The sequence below is a fragment of the Myotis lucifugus genome, unplaced genomic scaffold (assembly GCF_000147115.1).
Source record: "Myotis lucifugus unplaced genomic scaffold, Myoluc2.0 scaffold_66, whole genome shotgun sequence".
Classification (NCBI taxonomy): Eukaryota; Metazoa; Chordata; class Mammalia; order Chiroptera; family Vespertilionidae; genus Myotis; species Myotis lucifugus.
Genome location: NW_005871114.1, coordinates 1,653,285 through 1,673,167, shown reverse-complemented (window position 1 = coordinate 1,673,167; position 19,883 = coordinate 1,653,285). Strand labels below are relative to the sequence as shown.

General features: G+C 42.0%; 1 protein-coding gene and 1 long non-coding RNA gene across 3 annotated transcripts in view; one reads left to right on the top strand and one right to left on the bottom strand.

Moving 5' to 3' along the window:
- The first annotated feature begins 3,347 nt into the window (after positions 1 to 3,347).
- Positions 3,348 to 19,883, top strand: part of PI4K2A (phosphatidylinositol 4-kinase type 2 alpha) — a 28,174-nt gene continuing 11,638 nt past the window's right edge. Inside the window, exons 1-4 of one of the 2 annotated variants that reach the window (XM_023754860.1) lie at positions 3,348 to 4,105; positions 13,233 to 13,433; positions 17,460 to 17,591; positions 18,153 to 18,306. In XM_023754860.1, coding sequence (XP_023610628.1) covers positions 3,671 to 4,105; positions 13,233 to 13,433; positions 17,460 to 17,591; positions 18,153 to 18,306 — 922 coding nt within the window. In that variant the 5' untranslated portion in view covers positions 3,348 to 3,670. The remainder of the gene's footprint in view (positions 4,106 to 13,232; positions 13,434 to 17,459; positions 17,592 to 18,152; positions 18,307 to 19,883) is intronic. The other variant, XM_006089960.3, reaches the window with a different exon arrangement.
- On the bottom strand, positions 4,926 to 13,120 carry LOC111826297. Its single transcript, XR_002829579.1, has 2 exons — positions 11,769 to 13,120; positions 4,926 to 5,530 (listed from the first exon to the last, which is right to left on the bottom strand). It is a non-coding gene; the product is annotated as an uncharacterized LOC111826297 (long non-coding RNA).

Sequence of the window (19,883 nt, the reverse complement as noted above, 5' to 3'; positions counted from 1 at the left end):
ATGGTTTGCAAAATGTAGTTTCTTAAATAGGCAAATTCATAGACACAGAATGTAGACTAGAGATTACCAGAAGTTAGAGGAAGAAGAAGCTATTGGTTAATGGGTACAGAGTTTTTGTTGGGATGATAAAAAAGTTTTGGGTAGAGATAGTGGTGATGGTTACACCACATTGTGAATATATTTAATGTTACTGAATTGTACACTTATGAATGGTTAAAGTGATAATATTAGGTATATTTTACCACAATAAAAAATGCAGTTTCTTAATCAAAACAGTGACACAATGAAACCAGTGTTGTAATAAAATTAATCTGGCAGTGATACCCAGAGATGATCAGAGAGAAATTGGAAGCAGAGAAACACACTCAGAAGCCATTGTAAGAATGTAGCTAAGACATACTGGAATGTGGCATCAGTGGAGATGGAAAGAAAGAGGGTAAATATAAGAAAAATTTCATAGAGGTATTTGATAAGAAGCAATATACTAGTAGTGTTAAAAGCATGGAGCTAGTCAGCCTGGTTTTGGATCCAGTTCTGCCATTTATCAGCTTCATGACCATGGACAAGTTACTTTACTCAGCTTCCAACATCACAGAGGCTGTAATGCTTGCTACATGACTTAATCCATGTGATGCACTTAAAATAATATCAGGCACTTGCTTACCGGTTGGTAAGTGCTAGCTCTTCATAGTGTCAATGTATTGGTGCTCTTTTCAGTAAAAAAAAAAGTCAAGTTCTAAGAGGTAGGTACAGAAAGAAATCCTGAGAGTTTTCCATAGGAAAAAAAACCTCAGAATTAAAGGGAGAACTCTAAATCTTGCTTTCCTTAACCATAACTTGAAGCTTAAGAGCTAAATAAGATGAATAATATAGGAAGTCATCTCTGTGGCTATGGCCCCCAGGATACAAGAGACAAGTGATACTTAATTATTTGATGTTTGGGTAGGAAAGGGAAACACATCTTGTAACTGAAAGGTGTAATGGAACCATCTGTATGGGGCTTTGCTAGAATGGTTTATTTGGCAAAATAAAAGTTTAAGACACCTCCATCATATAATTAAACAATTCAGTACTTCTGGTTACCTGTGGCAACAATTTGATTCAAGAAAGAATTGTTGAGTGAACTTAAAAGGAGTCTGCAGGCTTTGGCTAGAAATAAATGACAAAGATTTACTCAAGGGTCATAGGGTTTGCAAACCAGAAACACAACCAGGCAAAAACCCAGAAGTGTTCCAAAGAAGCAAGAAAAGTTAAGAGTTCTTATAGTGAAGTGCATTCTTCAGAATAATTGGTTCTGCATTCTTAGCCCTGGAAGTGGTCCAAGGTAGTTGTCAGTCAGATGTCAGGAGCTCTGGATGATGGATGCTAGGTAGCCTAGAAGATGGGCATGGGGAGGTCTGGTCACATCTGTGGTCTAGAGATAATAGATGTCAGGTCTATGTAAGTAGTACGGATACATGAGTCCTTCAGGCATTATATGGATGTCCGGTATATGTCCAGGTACTGACACACAATGAATTGGATATATACAGGCATTGATGCAGGGCTGAAAAGTTCAAAAGTTTGTTTTCAAGCTAGTTAAAACAAGAAGAGAATCATTTCCTCATGCCTCAACTGACTTGATCCTAGTAACTCAGCAGTTTGACTATAGCAACTCCATTTTATTTCTCCACTCTGTTCTTCAGAATGATTGTGAAATATTGGTTACTATATAGTTGGTCACCTGCTGTGAAAACCCACATCTCTCTCTGCTGGTTACTTTGAGCACAAAAATGATAACAACATCAATAGTAATCTCAACAAATGGTACGTAAAAATCCACCATTTGTTTACACCTTTTTATATACTAACTAGAGGCCCAGTGCACGAATTTATGCATGGGTGGGGTCCCTAGGCCTGGCCAGGGATAGGGCCGATTGGGGCCTTGGGAGGTTGTCTGTGGGAGTGCATTGACCACCAGGGGCAGCTCCTGCATTGAACGTCTGCCCCCTGGTGGTCCGTGTGCATCTTAGCGACTGGTTGACTGGTCATTCGGTCATTCAGGCTTTTATATAGTATATAGATAAGCACTGTGCTAAATTCTTTACATACTTATCGTGATTCTTATTTAATCAATTGAGGAAGAGATGATTACTCCCATTTTATAGATGATGAAACAGGCTTTCAGAGTTAAATAACTTGTACAAAATAACTAATAAATGTGAAGTCAGGGTTCAAACTCCAAACTCCCTCCCCCTCGCCAATTGATTTATTCACATTCTTCCTTTAAGACTTAGTTCATAGAACATGCCCCACTTAAGGCTTTTTCTGACTCTCCCGCATACCCCCAAGCCGCTAAACTTAATTTATGGAGTTTTCAGCTCTGATTGTTGGCTCTTTTTCTCCTACTGCCTCAGAGAGTTGTATGTCTTCAGCTTGAGGGTAAGGACTATAACATTCTTCTCTTTACCACTGATAAAAATGTACTGAGCACCTACTGTGTCTAGATACTGAGGTTTTACTGTGATAAATAAAACACCCTTACTTTGATTTTTTTTTTAGTTTAATGGGACCATATCTTTCCTCAATTAACAAATAAACATTGAGCTTTTTAAAAAAAATATATATTTTATTGATTTTTTAAAGAGAGGAAGGGAGAGAGATGGAGAGTTAGAAACATTGATGAGAGAGAAACATCGATCAGCTGCCTCCTGCACAGCTCCTACTGGGGATGTGCCCGCAACCCAGGTACATACCCTTGACTAGAATCGAACCTGGGACCTTTCAGTCCGCAGGCCGACACTCTATCCACTGAGCCAAACCGGTTTCGGCAACATTGAGCTTTGTGGCAGGTACTGTGTAAACTGCGTGAGGACTGAGATTTTTTTAAAACCTTTCTATTTAGATAGAGAAGGAATTTTTGTTTCTTTGCTTCACAACTATCTCTACAGCACCTAGAACATAGTAGGTCCTCAATAAATATTTAATGACTAAGTGCATGATTGAATGACTGCAGATACAAAGATTAGATTTTTCGTTTCTTCTGGTTAATCCTCACCTGAGGATATTTTTCCATTGATTTTTAGAGAGAGTGGAAGGGAAGGGGAGAGACATAGATAGAAACATGGATATTAGAGAGACACATTGATTGGATGCCTCCCGAATGCAGCCAACTGGGATTGAGCCTGCAACCAAGGTACATGCCCTTGAACGGAATCAAACACAGGACCCTTCAGTCTTTGGGCCGATGCTCTATCCACTGAGCCAAAGCGTCTAGGGCAAAAATTAGATTTTTCCAGTCTTTCAGTGGGTTCACAGTAGGCACTCAATAACTAGTGACTGCTTAGGTAGGTTACTTTATTGAAAACTCCCAAAGATGGGTCAGCAACTGGAAGCTAAGAGCGGAGGGCGTGTCTGACACGAGGTCGGCTCCTGGAGCATGCGCAGTCATCGGAGAGGTGATGTGCAAACTCTGCGGAGCGCGATTGCGTAGGCGCTGATTCTGATTGGCTACTGTCGCGCGCGAGGGGGTTGTGCCTACTCGTCACCAAGTAAACAGGGAGGTGGGGCGGGGCCAGAGAGGCACCGCGACCTGGTTGGCCGGGCGGAGGTTGGGGGTGTTGTGGATTGGCCCCGGCCCGGAGTTCGGCTGTGCTCTACGCGCCGGGTCCGGGAGCCGGCGGCCTGAGGGATGGACGAGACTAGCCCACTAGTGTCCCCCGAGCGGGCCCAACCCCCGGACTATACCTTCCCGTCCGGCTCGGGCGCTCACTTTCCGCAGGTGCCGGGGGGCGCGATCCGAGTGGCGGCGGCGACCGGCCCGGCCCCTTCACCGCCGGGCTCGCCAGGCCACGACAGGGAGCGGCAGCCACTGCTGGATCGGGCCCGGGGTGCCGCGGCCCAGGGTCAAGCCCAGACCGTGGCGGCTCAGGCCCAAGCCCTGGCCGCGCAGGCCGCGGCCGCTGCTCACGCCGCGCAGGCCCACCGGGAACGGAACGAGTTTCCCGAGGACCCGGAGTTCGAGGTGGTGGTGCGACAGGCCGAAGTGGCCATCGAGCGCTGCATCTTCCCCGAGCGCATCTACCAAGGCTCCAGCGGAAGCTACTTCGTCAAGGACCCTCAGGGGGTGAGAGCCGGGTGGCGACCGAGCCCGCTGGCTGGGGGGACGGTGGGCCTGGCCGGGGGAGTTTGGGGCCTCGCACGGCCGGGGGGAGGCGGGGGGCGGAGGGCTGAACGAAAGGTCGCAGAAGGGAGAAACTTTCCAGTGCGGAGCCCCTCGGCAGGGTTTTGGAGTGCCACGGGGACTGGAGGTGAAGAAGCTCTGCGGAATGAAGAAATAAATCAGAACCTGTTTGGTGGGGGAGGAGTGAGCGGAAAAGAGGAAATAGACCAGATACAGGAGGAGGGCCCAGCTGTGCGGCGGGGCGATCTGCTTCTGGACAGAGAGGCGCGGGGAGATGCTGCTTCCTAGGAGGTTCGGTAAAGTGCATTCGGGCTTTCACCTACAGATTTGCAGATTGAGGTCTGGGCCCGTCTTTCCCTCTTTTGGGACCAAACCAGTTGTTTGTTGACGCCCCATCAGGGAGGGGCTCTGAGGGTGCAGGTCCAGCCTCTGTGCTGTGGGGATGTCTCCTGCCGCCTCCCCAGGCCTCCTATTGGCAGACGATGGTGACAGAGTGGGTGGAATCACCAGTTTCCATCTGTCTGGGTATTGCTCACTTCTTTTGGGAAATTGTTCAACAATGTTTATGGTTCCTCAAACTTAGAATGGAGATTTAGAATCACGGGGCTGTCAGCTGCCTTCTTACTTTCATTTCTCTCCCAGGACGATCGTAGTTAGCTTTTTCAGCGAAGGCGAAGTGTTTGCTGACCTTTATTTTGTCCCTTGCATTTATTTGTATAAAGGAGGACGGGGATGGGATGGGGCATAGAGTGATCAGGGCAGCTGAGAGATGACCTTTATTTTTATTTATTTTTTTAACATGAGAAAGACAAATTTGATTTCCTAAGGTATGGGAGCCCCATAAACATATGTGATCCAAAGGCAGTCAGGCAATTGAGATTTATATGCAGTCTCAGCTGAGGGATATGGGCTGGAGCTTCAAAGGGGAGGAGGGTGATTCACTGGGAAGTTAAGAAGAGCAGGTGTTTGCTAATCAGGTATTTTACCTGCCATGTAGGTAAGTCCTAAAAAAATTCTCTCTGGTAATAGCTCTCTTTCTGGGCCAGGTCCCCTATCTGAGTTTTTTTAGGCAGTTAAAAGGGAGGTAAAAGTTTTTTCCTGAGACTGCCAGGTCTTGCTTGCCTTCAGCTCAAACAATCCACACGCAAAAGTGACACATTTTGGGTAGTATAATCTGCTCCCCTTTAGTCCTGCCTTTGAAACGCTCAAGAAGTTGAGTTGGTAGATTGCATCATCTTTTGAACCAGTCTCTCAGACTTGGAAATAAGTCAGTTTAGTTAAACAGTTGTCTTATTTCAGGAGGCAGTGATGCAGGTAGGCTCTCAAAGTTAGGCCTATTATTACACAGTTATTTAATAAGAGTCAGTTCTGTGGAAACAAAAGAGAAACAAAGGTTAATGATCGGAACAGATTTTAATCTCAGTTTCTGAGTTCTGAAAGCAGTCAGCTGAGATTTTAGATGTCCAGCTTGAAGTAGTTGGAGTGAGGGCAGGCAGTAGCAATCTGATGGATTTTCCTGGTTTGCAGTTTGAATGTCTGGTGGTCTTTCAGAGTGACCTACCTTTATTCTTTTAAGAACTGCAGAGGTGTCATTGGACTATCAGTGGGTCAAAAAATACCAAGTATTCTTTGCCAAAGTTATCAGATGGGCCAGATTGGTTTATTGGAAAAATGTTATTGTTATACTTGTTAGAATGATGGGTGCTAAAGCTCCTCTTTTTCCCCTGCACCTCTCCCGTATGAACTCTTTAAATGGATGGTGCTATTTTGATAGGAGTGCTGAGTGGCTTGGATATGCTGTGACTTGTAACTCTTGGTTAGGTTCATTGAATGATTTAGTTATTCTCCCAGGTGTTGTCATCCTGAATTATCACCAAGATCCAGAGAGCAAATCTGCCATCAACTCTAACATAGACTAAGTTGGAGAAAGCTTTGAGATTAATAGGTATTTCTAAGTCCCTCAAATAAGAGAGCAGTAAGTCAAATGAAAAGCTCAAAGGGGAACCATCACTTCTAGAAGAAAAGAAAGCTAGGTGTTCTGAGGTCTAAATGTTAGCAAGATGCTTTCATCTTTTTATTGGAGAGCCAGAATGACATCTAAGATAACATATGAGTGGTTTTTAGTTACCTTGTTGACTGATTATTTTTGCTAGATACAGGAGCCAGAGGAAGGTTTTTGTTTTTCTGTCACAATACTGTTACAGCTCTGTTGGAAGTGTATCAGATCAGCTAAGTGATCAGGTACTCTGACAGGTGGGAATAATATGATCTCTCAGTTCTCCCTGGCAGATAAAGTACTACTATCTCAGTATTTGGGCCACAGAGAATGACAGACTCTGGTGTGATTTCTTGGTGATTTGTGGGATCCCAGTCTCCTTAATTTCCTGACCACTGTCCTTTCTTAGAGGGGATGTTGAAACACATGTGCCCTGACAAAACTTATTAATGTAACCATCCTGCTCCCACTGAGGTGAATGTGGTTTAGAGCAGAGGACCACTTCCTAAATCCTGTGGTGTGTCAGAATGGCCCACAGACTCACTGTAGTTGGTCTTACCATCTTTGGCCCTGCTCTAAATGAGTTTATTTTACTTGACAAATACTTAGGTAGTACTTATTATATTCCAGGTACTGTTTTAAATGCTTTACAAGTAATAACTCACTTAATTCACATCACACCCTCATAGGTACGTACTATTATTATCCCCACAGATAATGATACTAAGGCACACAGTATAAGTAATTGGCCCAGATTTCACAGCTAGTAAGTGGGAGGCAGGATACAGACACTGATGAACTGGCTCCAGAGTTCTTTCTCCTAAATACTCTACTCTGCTGCCTCAGAGTTAGTGTCATCTGAATTCCTGATTTCTCTTTTCAGCTACTATTTTGGTTAGGAATAAATTTGACTGTGTGCATAGAAAATTTAAAATAATAATGACTTGAGCCCTAGCTGGTTTGGCTCAGTGGATAAAGCGTCAGCCTGTGGACTGAAGGGTCCCAGATTTGATTCTGATCAAGGGCACGTGCCTGGATTGTGGGCTCAATCCCTGGTGTGGGGCATGCAGGAGGCAGCCAATCAATGATTCTCTGTCATCATTGATGTTTCTGTCTCTCTCTTTCCCTTTCTCCTCCTCTCTGAAATCAATGAAAATATATTTTTTTAAGAAAGAAGAGGCAACCAATGAATGCATATATAAGTGGAACAACAAATTAATGTTCTCTCTCTAAAATCAATAAATAAAATTTTAAAAAATGACTCAAATAAAAGTACATTTAACTTATAAAAGAAGTCTATAGGCCACTCAAAGATGGCATTTCACTTTATTGGGGATGCAAACTTCCATCCAGCTGATCAGCCATTCTTAGTATATCACTTCCACTTCATGATCCAAGATGGCTATTCAAACTGCAGACATCTTATCTGCTTTTTAGCCACTTGGAAGAAGAAAGGGGAGAGGGATCATATGCCCACTCCTTTTAAGGCATTTTTTTAGAAGTTGCCCGAGACTCCTCTTTATATCTCATTGTCCAGAACTTAGCTGCAGTAGTGCCTGGAACTATAGTTTTTATTTTGCCCAGCTAAAAGTCAGGGCTCCTGTGTCCAACGAAGAAGGGGGAACAGAGATTGGGGGACCAGTAGTTTCTGTGACAATTACATTTGGAGATAGACAGCCCAACAGTTTTTTTAAGATAACAGGCCTGACTCCGTTTCTCAATTTAGGATTGTTTCTCCCTCAGGGCAAGCAAGTAGGGACCTGGAACAGTAAAATGGAAAATGCTAGGTCAGAAGTCAGGGTAGATAGTACTCCTATTACCCTCCTCAGTTACATCCTTGCACTTCAAGTCTCATACTCAGTCACCTACAAAAGTATTTCCTGAGCATTTTCTGTTTTGTGAGGCTAGTAATACTAGATGTTCATATTTCCAAGAATCATAGAATAGCATGGATTCACTAGTTTATTGAGAAGATTAAATGAACTATGACCCCTGAAATCCCTTGGCATGGTTCCTGCTTAGAGTGTTTTTTTAAGCTATATGCCCATTGATCTCTGGGTTAGGCTTTCTTGGGTACATTAGCATTGAGTAAGGCAAAAGTCATATGATTTTTTAAAATATATTTTTATTGATTTCAGAGAGAAAGGGAGAGGGAGAGATAGAAACATCAGTGATGAGAGAGAATCATTGATCTGCTGCCTCCTGCACTCACCCTAGTGGGGATCGAGCCCGCAACCCAGGCATGTGCCCTTGACTGGAATCAAACCCAGGACCCTTCAGTCCCCAGGCCTGCGCTCTATCCACTGAACCAAATCAGCTAGGGCAAAAGTCATATGATTTTGAAAAGATGCTTTCATGACCATTGAGAATAGTACATTTATTAGATAGATAATCCTAATTGGTATTTGCTTCAAAATTTTACAGATACCGCTCACATGTTCTAGGAATTTGGCCTTATATCATAATTTTCAACCTCTAAAAATACTTTATCCACCAAGAGTTTGTCATGAAATCAGTACGGTACAAATTTTTTTGTTGTTGTTAACCCTCACCTGAGGATATTTTTTCCATTATTTTTCAGAGAGTGTGGAAGGGAGGGAGAGGTAAAAAGAGAGAGAAACATTGATGTGAGAGAGACACATTGACTGTTTGCCTCCTGCATGTGCTCCTACCAGGGGCGAGGAGTGAACCCGATACCCACGTATATGCCCTTGACCAGGAATTGGATCTTTGACCCTTCGGTGCTCCAGCCGATGCTCTAACCTCTGAGAACACTGGCCAGGGCCAGCACAGTATTTTTTTTCCCATTTTTGACATATAAAAGTGTGTTAATATTATTGAATGTGCGTCTTCAAGAAATGCAGCCTGACCGGTGTGGCTCAGAGGTTGAACGTGGACCTATGAACCAGGAAGTCAAGGTTCGATTCCCGGTCAGGGCATATGCCTGCTTTGCGGGCTGAATTCCATGTGGGTGTGCAGGAGGCAGCCAATCAGTGATTCTCTCTCATCATTGATGTTTCTCCCTCTCTCTTCCTCACTGAAATCAATAAAAATATTTTTTAAAAATAAAAAAGTAATAGTAAAAAAGAAATTCTGATGCCCTTACCTTTGAGAACCACACTGATAGCCAAATAAAGAATAAAGACCTCAAATAGAATCAATTTTTTTTTTTACTAAAATGTTAAGAAGCAGTCAACTTTGATTATCATATATAAATGTAGTTCTCGAGATTTTAAGTATCTACCATCTGTTATAGGGAGCTGTCCCAGGCCACAAGTTCTAATGGGTGAGGCAGGTGGAGTTGAAGGCAGTGGCTAGGAAAAGAAATATAGGCTAATCTCTTCACTATGTTCTATTTGGATCCCATCTTCTTTCAGTCCCATATTTGGAGGAATCCCCCTCTCTTTTGTGAGAGTTAACATGAAAATAAGACTTCTCTACCTAAATAGCTACGTCAGGGAGTGCTGTTTCCTTCCAACTTCTAATACCGAATACAGGAGTTCTCAGAGTGTGGCCAAGGACCTCTAGGAGTCCCTTTTGGGATCCTCAGGTCAAAACTATTTTTATAATAATTCTAAGACTTTGCCTTTTCCACTCTAATTTCCTTATAAGTGTACAGTGGAGATTCCAGAGGCTCCAGGATGTATGATATTGAAGCAGACTTAATATTAAGGAAGATGTGAGAATCCAGCCAAACATTAGAGAGATCTATAAAAATAATAAAACAATGCCAATCTTATCACTAAAAATTGTTTTTAAAAATATATTTTTTATGAAACATGTCACTTATGTTAACATATAGTGGGTTTATTTTTATTATTAAATTAATTTATAAATAGTTTTAACATTTCCATTTTCATTTTTACTATAGCAAATACAGATTTTACCCATATAAGCAAAACCTTTTGGAGATCCTTAATAAGTTTTAAGAGTTTAAAGGGATCTTGAGACTAAAAAGTTTGAGAACCGTCCACTTTATATTTACCAAAGTTAAAAACAAAAAACTTATTTAAAGTTATTACTGTAGCCCTAACCGATTTGGCTCAATGGATAGAGCGTCAGCCTGTGGACTGAAGGGTCCCAGGTTCGATTCCGGTCAAGGGCATGTACCTTGGTTGCCGGCATATCCCCAGTGGGGGATGTGTAGGAGGCAGCTGATCGATGTTTCTAACTCTCTATCCCTCTCCCTTCCTCTCTGTAAAAAATCAATAAAATGTATTTTAAAAAAGTTGTTATTGTATATTCCACTGTGTAATATGAGTGCTGTACTTGAACTGTTAGATTTAGGTCCCTGGAGGGAAAAGCCTCTTTAGCATAGCCCCGTGGTCAACAAACTGCGGCTCGCGAGCCACATGCGGCTCTTTGGCCCCTTGAGTGTGGCTCTTCCACAAAATACCACGTGCGGCGCGCACATACAGTGCAACTGAAACTTCGTGGCCCATGCGCAGAAGTCGGTATTTTGTGGAAGAGCCGGTATTTTGTGGAAGAGCCACACGTAAGGGGCCCAAGAGCCGAGTGTGGCTCGTGAGCCGCGTGTGGCTCGTGAGCCGCGGTTTGCTGAGCTGTAGTTTGCCAACCACTGGCATAACCTAATACCCTCTTCCTTGTGGCTGGTGGTTAGATATAGGAAACCCTTTGGATTCCAGGTTCCAGTAATTGGTTGTGGGGCCTGACACCAGCCACTTAGTGGCCTCTTGCTTCCTTGTGCAGATCTGTTTTTATCCCCACCTTCGTGGATTGCTCCTACTTAGGCTACCTGCACTTCACCCCCTTGGTTAAAAGGGGATTAGTAAATGGGTGTTAGGAAAGGTGTTTAAAAAATATTGGTATCAAACTGAAGCTTTCTCCTAAATGTAATAAAGGAATTGAAAGTATATTACAGGAGAGGACGGTGAGAAAAATTAGGCAGTGGTCATTTTCTTTCTCAACTAAATACTGCTGGGTGTCTTTCTAATTTGAGTGGTTTCCTATGAGTAAAGAGAGTATTCTGGAGTAGTCGGTAACACAGTTGATTATGTGAAGTGACCAGGGTGCTTTGGAAATTAGGCCAGGGTGGTTTTATGTATCTATTTAGGAAAACTGCAGAGTGCTTACACAAACTAGGTACTGAGCAAGTGTTAACGGAATTGAATTGGACTAAGCCTTATATTTAGTCATCAAAGGCACTTATCTCCCCTTCTGTCTGAAAGTCCTTTAGTTCCTTCATCCTTCCCACCCTACCATTCCCTCATTTGCCAGTCTAGACATTAATAATTAATAAACCCCATGCTGTACTGAGATAACCATGCTTACTAATGCTTTTAGAGTTGATGAAATGCTTTATGGTTCTCCTGATGGAGGAAGGAAACAGGTTTGAAAGGTTAGTCTATAAATGATGCTTGGCTGTACTCTTGGCTTTCAGGTTCTGCTTCTTTAAGTGGAAGTAGTTAAGCCTCCCCCCTGGTATTTTTCAGCCTTGCTAGTAGTAGGAATGTCTTGTTCTCCCTTTTGGGGACCAGCTTGCTAAACTCCACATTGTGCTTCAGTTGAACTGACTGTTGGGTTCTGGGACATGCCTCACATTATCCTGTGATTCACTGCCCAGATTCCAGAGAGTTACAGTGGACTTACCTGTCATCCTCTGCGTGGTGAGCTGTGTGATTCAGAGTCCAGGATTCCAGGGAGCAGAGATGGAGAGGAAGATTGTTAACTTCGGCCTCTTGCTAGCCACTTTGAATAAGAATGTAATTCTGACTTATGATACGAATATATGCATTTGACTTTTTCCAGTGGATAAGTAAATTTACTTATCTTTAAGAATAAATTGATTCTTTTTGAAGGAGGAAGAGAGTTCTGTATTTTTCTAGCCCTCTCAAATCCTCACAAGGCCTCTTGAAGGAACTGGCCTTGTGATTGACCAAATATTGTTGGAGACATGTGCCTAGCCAATTCCTAATATGAGTACTTAATTAATGTAGGCAGATGGGTGTATGTTTTCTGATGTGCCCTGCCATTCAGGAAGTGACACCCACAGGAAAATGTCTTATGACCCAGACTAGCTTGAGTTGGCTGTGGGGTGAGGGGAGAGGGAGAGTCATATGATAAGAAGTGGCATCACTTGAATAGCATATTCACTTCTCTTTCTTTGAAATGACCGATTTGGGGGACTACAGGACTGAGAAAGAGGAAAAACAACCTCAGAGAGCTAACCTGGGGAAGAAATCTTCAGGAGGGAGGACCATAGTTTCTAGGTTGCAGCAGCATCCCCTATTTCCAAGGACCTTTGAGGATTAAGTTACTGTCGTCTAGAGAAGATGGGTTTTTAATTTTTGTGACCTCTCCTGTCCTGGTCTCTTGCCTATCAGAATGACTTAAGAGAACCCCATTCTAACCATATTCCTTTTACTGCTGTGATTATTCTTTTCTCTTGCTTTCTTATTTTGTCATTTCTAAACTTTTTATTGTAAGATTTCGTTAACATCCAGGGGGTGAGATAGTAAGGCTGATAGAGGAAATCAACCATCAATGAAGAAATTTTCTTAACCTCATTCCATAATACTTTACTAATTTCCTTTCAGTTGATAATTTTTTGATTCTGCATAATTGCTGCAGAGCAATAGTGTGTATGTATGTACCTTGGAAATTGGGGTTTGATGGTGTTACAATCGGTTGTGCCACATATACCAGACTTGGCAACTTCTTTGGCCAGAGTCCTTTGTATCAGTGGGTCTCCTAGCTGCATACATAAGCTGGTGTCTTCCCCTTATAAGCTGGGGAGAAGTCAGTGTCTAACTCTAAGTAGAGGCTGTCTGTCCAGGCCCTCTCATTTCTGGTACTTGGAACCATGCTTCTAGATTAAAAAATCCTACTTGAAGTGTTCTTCACAGGTTTAATTAGCTGCCTCTGTGGGCAAAGAGACTGATCAGGAGAAAAGAGCTTCCCTTCAAACCTGTTTTTCTTTTTCCCCATGGTATTTTATTTTATTATTTATTTATTTAATTTAATTTAATTTAATTTAATTTTCCTGCTGACCTGGTTTGTGAGCTACTTTAATCAACTTGCCTTTAACATCCTCTTTTTCTTTTGTCCGTGTAGAAAATCATTGCTGTTTTCAAACCCAAGAATGAAGAGCCCTATGGGCACCTTAATCCTAAGTGGACCAAGTGGCTGCAGAAGCTCTGCTGTCCCTGCTGCTTTGGCCGTGATTGCCTTGTCCTCAACCAGGGCTATCTTTCAGAGGCCGGGGCCAGCCTGGTGGACCAAAAACTGGAACTCAACATTGTACCCCGTACAAAGGTCAGTGACCTGTCTCCAGAGGGCCTTACTGCCTTGAAAGAGTTTTCCTGGGCCTAAGCCCTGCTACATGTTAAGTTAGTGAGATCATTAGGTTCAGTGAGCATGCTTATGCCCCAAGTTTAGGGTTCTCAGCCTCTTTTGTACAGCACTGGCCGCCAACATTACACATACTCCTCCTTTTTCTGCCAGAATCATATCCAAGGCCAACCTGTTCTCCCAGGTCATCCTGCTGGTGACATTTAGTTGTTCGGCTATGCCTTTAACTGCGTCTTGAGTATAGTTAACAAACCTTTGCTAGTTATGGTAAATGTAATTAAGCCAACCACATTCTTGTTTACAGTGGGCCACCAGCACAGGACAGACTCAAATCCTGTCTTTCTCTTGCATCAATTTCTAGCCTTAAACTCGTTTGGCACTCCTCCTGGAACCCCAGTGGAATCTGTGTAAATATGGGGATCAAAGGAGCCCCCTGAACTCTCTCTCTTCTTCCTAGTCTGTCTGTCCGTTGAAAAAGTTTACGATATGCCAAAGTGAAAGGGATAGCCCAGGGACCATTTCTTGAAATATCCTTCTTCCATTCTCTGCACCTCGCAAAGTACTATACTTACAGTAAGCATTCCATAAGGACCACCTGAATTGGTGAATGAATATCAAACAATGAGAAACAATACCAGCCCTGGCCGGTTTGGCTTGGTGGTTAAAGCATTGGCCTGCAGACTGAAGGGTCTCAGGTTCAATTCCCAGTCAAGGGCACGTACCTCAGTTGCAAATTCCCCAGCCACAGTAGGGGAGCATGCAGGAGGCAACCAATCGATGTGTCTCTCTTGCATCAATGTTTCTCCCCCTCCTCCCTCCCTTACACTCTCTCTAGCAATCAATGGGAAAAATATCTTCTGGTGATGTTCTTTTTTAATCATTAAAAAAGACAAACAATACCAGATATCCCCCAACTTCAGGTCAAGGAGAGAATGTTTGATCACAATTCGGGGTTTGTAGCTCTCATTTGACATCTAAGTCACTGCCTGGCTTCGTGCAGCTCATTCCTTCCCTTCATGTTTCAATCCTCTCAGTGTGTGTATAGTTAAATAGCACACTCTAACTTTCTTGTATAATAATTGATGCTCCTATGACCTCCTGCCTAACCTGAAATCCTTCTACTAGGCCCCTCCTAAACTCTAGAAACTCTTTTAAATACTCTTTGCCCATCACTTTAAATATCCTTTCTTCACTAAGTAAATAACAGAGTGCCCTTGGCCTATGCCTGACTGCTCTGCCTGTACTTCTGGAGTGCCATGCCTAAGAATCAGAGGGCTTATGTTCGAATTCTGGCTTTGCAGCTTTTTAGTGTGTTGCCCTTGTGCAAGTCATTAGAAGTCCCCTCACGCTCAGTTTCCTTACTATAAAAATAGGGATATAAATAGTTTCTGTTTTATAGCATGGCTATTAAGATTATACAATATCATCCATGTAGTAGTAAAACATATATAGCCTAGTGCCTGGAACAATGTAAACACTCCATAAATCTTAGCCTGTGGTATTTTTATGACTATTCTAATCATTAATGTCACCTCCCCCCCCCCCCCAATCCTTTTCTTCCCCATCTCTGAACTTCCTCTTTCTCTGGTAAGAGAACCTTAATATGAGGCCTGAGGAACTTTTTGCATTAAAAAGTCAGCAGCATCCTAGCAGCATCCTAACTGGTTTGACTCAGTGGCTAGAGCGTCGGTCCCGGGTTCAATTCCAGTCAGGTTCAATTCCAGTCAAGGACATGTACCTTGGTTGCGGGCACATCCCCGGTAGGGGTGGTGTACAGGAGGCAGCTGATCAATGTTTCTCTCTCATTGATGTTTCTAACTCTCTATTCCTCTCCCTTCCTCTCTGTAAAAAATCAATAAAATATATTTTTAAAAAAAGTCAGCAGCAACAAAAATACTTGTCTTCTATGAGACTGATATGACACAGTACTTTGCAAACTTAACAAAAAGCTGCTGGAGAATAGTAAGAGGAAGCATCTCTCCCTACCCTATCCCCGCCTCCCCACCCCAACTGGATTCTAGCCAGTTGATCAGAGCATCTGTCACTAAGGAAATGGGGCTCACGTTGCAGTGGAGCCTCAAGTAGTAAGGCTCTAATTTTCATTTGGTAGCTGTCTCTGTTCTCTGTTCCAGTAAGGTTTCAGGTTATGATAATTTCATTAGTCATAGGGAAAAGTGGGCTGTTATGAAGAGTGATTGCAAATAAATCTGATGTGGGAAAAGGTGGTTTATGGCCCAAAGAATTAGGGTTTCACCATGTAAACTGGTAAGATAGGATAGTCTTAGGAAAGCCCTGTTTTCCCTTTTTTCCTGGCCTGAGTTTCCCGATTTATAAGGCAATGAGTGCCATTCTGCAATATCTTAAACATACATTTTAGGTACTCCTTTAACACTGGTTGGATGTGTTAAAGGAGGGAAGGAGGGAATTATTTTGCTCCTTTCTATCTCTATCATTCATGGGCAAAATAATTAGTTTATTTGTAATGAATTTTGCAAGGCTTAGGAAAAGAATTTTCTTATAAATTTGATTTTGCATATTTATATGCGAAGATCCAATTGTTGCTGACTCTGAAAAAAGCTTATAACTCATTTATTCATGCACTTAATATTTTTGAACATGTGCCAGACACTATTTGGGAATGCTAATGTGAGTAAAATGTTCTCTTCCTCCCCTAATTTCATTAGTCTTAAGAAAGATGTTAGCTATACATATGGATGATCACAAGGCAATGTGATAAGTGTGATAATAGGTGTACATATGGATTATGGATTACACTTGATTGTCATCACAATGTGACAATCAAGTATAACACTGATGGCCCATTAATTTTTTTTTTGAATAGGCAATGCATGTATCTAGTGCTAAAATCAGAAAGCACAGGAGAGTAAATGGAGAAGAGTAATTCAGCTTTCCTCCCAACCCTGTCTTCCAGCCACTCAATTTCATTTCTCAGAGACAGCTGCTATTATTAGTTTCTTGTGTAATATTCCAGATATAGTCTACATAAATATTAATTGTGGTGGGGGAGAAAGGGGGGTCCTAATATATGGTGACAGGAAAAGATTTGACTTTGGGTGGTGGGCACATGGTGCAATATACAGATCTTGTAACATAGAAACCCACACCTGAAACATATATATTCATGTTGACCAATGTTACCCCACTACATTTAATAAATAAAAATTTTAAATTAAAAAAATAAAACAATTCACTAAAAATTAAAATTAACTTTAATGTTTACTTTTTGAATGTGAATAATTGCACATCATATAAAATTCAAAAGGAAATAAAAGGGTATAGCATAAATTGCAATTTGTTGTTGTTTTTTTAATTCTGACCTGAGGATATTTTTACCATTGATTTTTAGAGAGAATGGAAGGGAGAGGGAGAGACAGAGAGAAACACCAATGTGAGAGAGATACATAGATTGGTTGCCTCGCACATGCCCTGAACCAGGGCCAGGAGCCTGCAACCAAGGTACGTGCCCTTAACTGGAATCGAACCTGGGACCCTTCAGGCCGATGCTCTATACACTGAGCCAAACTGGCTAGGGCGCAATTTGTTTTTATTTGGAGAGAAACAGGCATTGGGCCATCTTCTCCTAATCCAGAAGGTAGCTGTATTAGTCAGTATAAATCATGTCAGCTGCTGTAACAGCCTCTGAACCAGTGGTTTAATATAATAGGAGTTTATTTCTAGCTCACATCATAGAATCTTGCCAGTTAGGCAGCTCTCTGAGGTCCCATGTCATTCCATGTAGTGACAAGGTGTCTAGGGTTCTTCTGTGATGTGGTTTGTCAACATTTCATTGGCCCAAACTGGTCATATACTCCATCTAAACTGCTAGGAACACTGAGAGATGTATTCTTTCTGTGTGCCCTAGAAGAGGAACAGTATTGGTGAGCATCAAGCTATTCTCTGCCATAGTGGGATAGTTTTTTAAACTTGACTCTACCTCTAACCTAGGTATCTTTTCTCTTTCAACTATAGGTAGTACACATGGCCAGTGAGACCTTCAACTATAGTGCCATTGACCGAGTGAAGTCCAGGGGCAAGCGGCTTGCGCTAGAGAAAGTGCCAAAAGTTGGGCAACGGTTTAACCGCATCGGGCTACCACCAAAGGTATAGACTACATTTATGTGATTTATCAAAGGTGATGACTTATAGTGCCATAGTCATCCAAGTGGTGAAGCAAGGTGTCTATAGACCAGGGATGGGGAACGTCCGGCCCTGCAGGTGGGACTCAAAATTCAATAAATCTTGGAGCTTTTTTCATAGCAACATAAGTTTATATTAAGTGAATTATATTAAGTGAATGATGTTATAAATATCCAAATGGCCCTTGGCAGAAAAAAGATTCCCCACCCCTGCTATAGACTCATATATGGACATGTGAATAGCCTGCCCTGAGGCTCCTGTCCTTCATTTCTGTCAAGGGCCTAAAATCCTAACTTTCTCCCTTTACTCCTCTTGACCATTTGGATGGGTTTCTTGAATTTGGACAGGCAATCACCATCACAGCCCTTTTCTCCTGTACTTGCAAGGAGATGAAGTAAACATCTTGAAAATGTTTTCCTCCTCTTATATAAAATTCACAAGACCTTAGTGGGTCCCTGGCTTACTCTTGGGATCTTTGAGCTTGGACTTTAGGGAAATAACTTTCTTCCTCTTTCTTGGTTGCAGGTTGGTTCATTCCAGCTCTTTGTTGAAGGCTATAAAGATGCAGACTACTGGCTACGGCGTTTTGAAGCAGAACCTCTCCCTGAGAACACTAACCGGCAACTACTGCTGCAGTTTGAACGGTTGGTGGTGCTGGATTACATCATCCGCAACACTGGTGAGCAGTGTAGTGGTCCTCTGCTCTGTGCCAGACTGATGAGGCATAGGAGGAGGCCTGGAGCCACACTGGCTAGAGCCCTAGTAATTTTTATAGCAGCTAGACCTATCACAGGACAGTTTTGTCTTTAAGTACCTCAGATAAGTGGATTCTTACAGTATTTGTCATTTTGTGACTGGCTTATTTCATCTATATATATAAAAGCCCAAGTGAACTTTACAACCAAACGACCGGAAGGACTGGTCGACCAGTCGCTATGGTGTGCACTAACCACCAGGGGCAGGTGCTCAATGCAGGAGCTGCCCCCTGGTGGTCAGTGCACTCCCACAGCCAACCTCCTACAACCCCTCCCCGCAGCCAGCTGGCCCCGCAATAGGCCTCAATCACCAGCCAGGCTGAGGGACCCCACCCATGCATGAATTTGTGCACCGGGCCTCTAGTTTAGTATAATATCCTTAAGGTTCATTCATGTTGTGGCTGAATAGTCCTTTGTATGTGTATATACCACATTTTGCTTCTCTGTTGACGGAAGCAACTTAGGTCGCTTCCATATTTTAGCTATTATAAATAATGCTGCTGTGAATATGGATGTACAAATATCTCTTTGAGATATTGCTTTCAATTCTTTGGAGTATATACCAAGAAGTAGAATTGCTGGATCATATGGTAATTCTGTCTTTAATCTTTGAGAAATCACTATACTGTTTTCCACAGTGGCTATACCATTTTACATTCCCATCAACACCGCAGAAGAGCTCCAATTTTTCCACATCCTGGTCCATTTGTTATGTTCTGTCCTTGTTGTTTGTTTGTTATAGTAGCCATCCTAATGAGTGTGAGGTGGTATCTCATTGTAATTTTGATTTGCATTTCCCAAATGATTAGTTATGTTGAACATATTTTCAAGTGCTTGTTGGCCATTTGTATATCTTCTTTGGAGAAATGTGTATTCAAGTTCTTTGCCCATCTTCCAGTCAGGTTGTTTGTTGTATTGTTGTTGAGTTGTAGAAATTCTGGATATTCATTCCTTATCATATACATAATTTGCAAATACTTTTTTTCTATTCTGTGGGTTGCTTTTTTACTGTGTTGATAGTGTCTTTTGATGCAATTTTTAAATTTTCATGAAGTCCAACTTGTTTATTTTTTGTTGTTGTTTTCTGTGTCTTTGGTATTATATCTAAGAAATAATTGCCAAATTCAGTATCTTGAAACATTTTGCCCTTTCCTTTCTTTTAAGAATTTTATAGTTTTAGGTCTTAGATTTATGTCATGGATCCATTTTGAGTTAATTTTTGTATATGGTGTTAGGGAGGGTCCAATCTCATTTGTTGAAATGACTGTCTTTCCCCCACTGAATGGTCTTGCCATCTTTGTCAAAGGTCATTTGATCATATATATGCAAAGGTTTAATTCTGGACTCTATTCCATTGGTTTATATGTTTGTCTTTACACTGTGTTCAGTACTATACTGTTTGTAGCAAGTTTTGAAGTCAGGAAGTTTATTCTTTTTCTAGATTGTTTTGGCTATTCATGGTCTCTGGATATTCCATATGAATTTTAGGATGGGTTTTTCT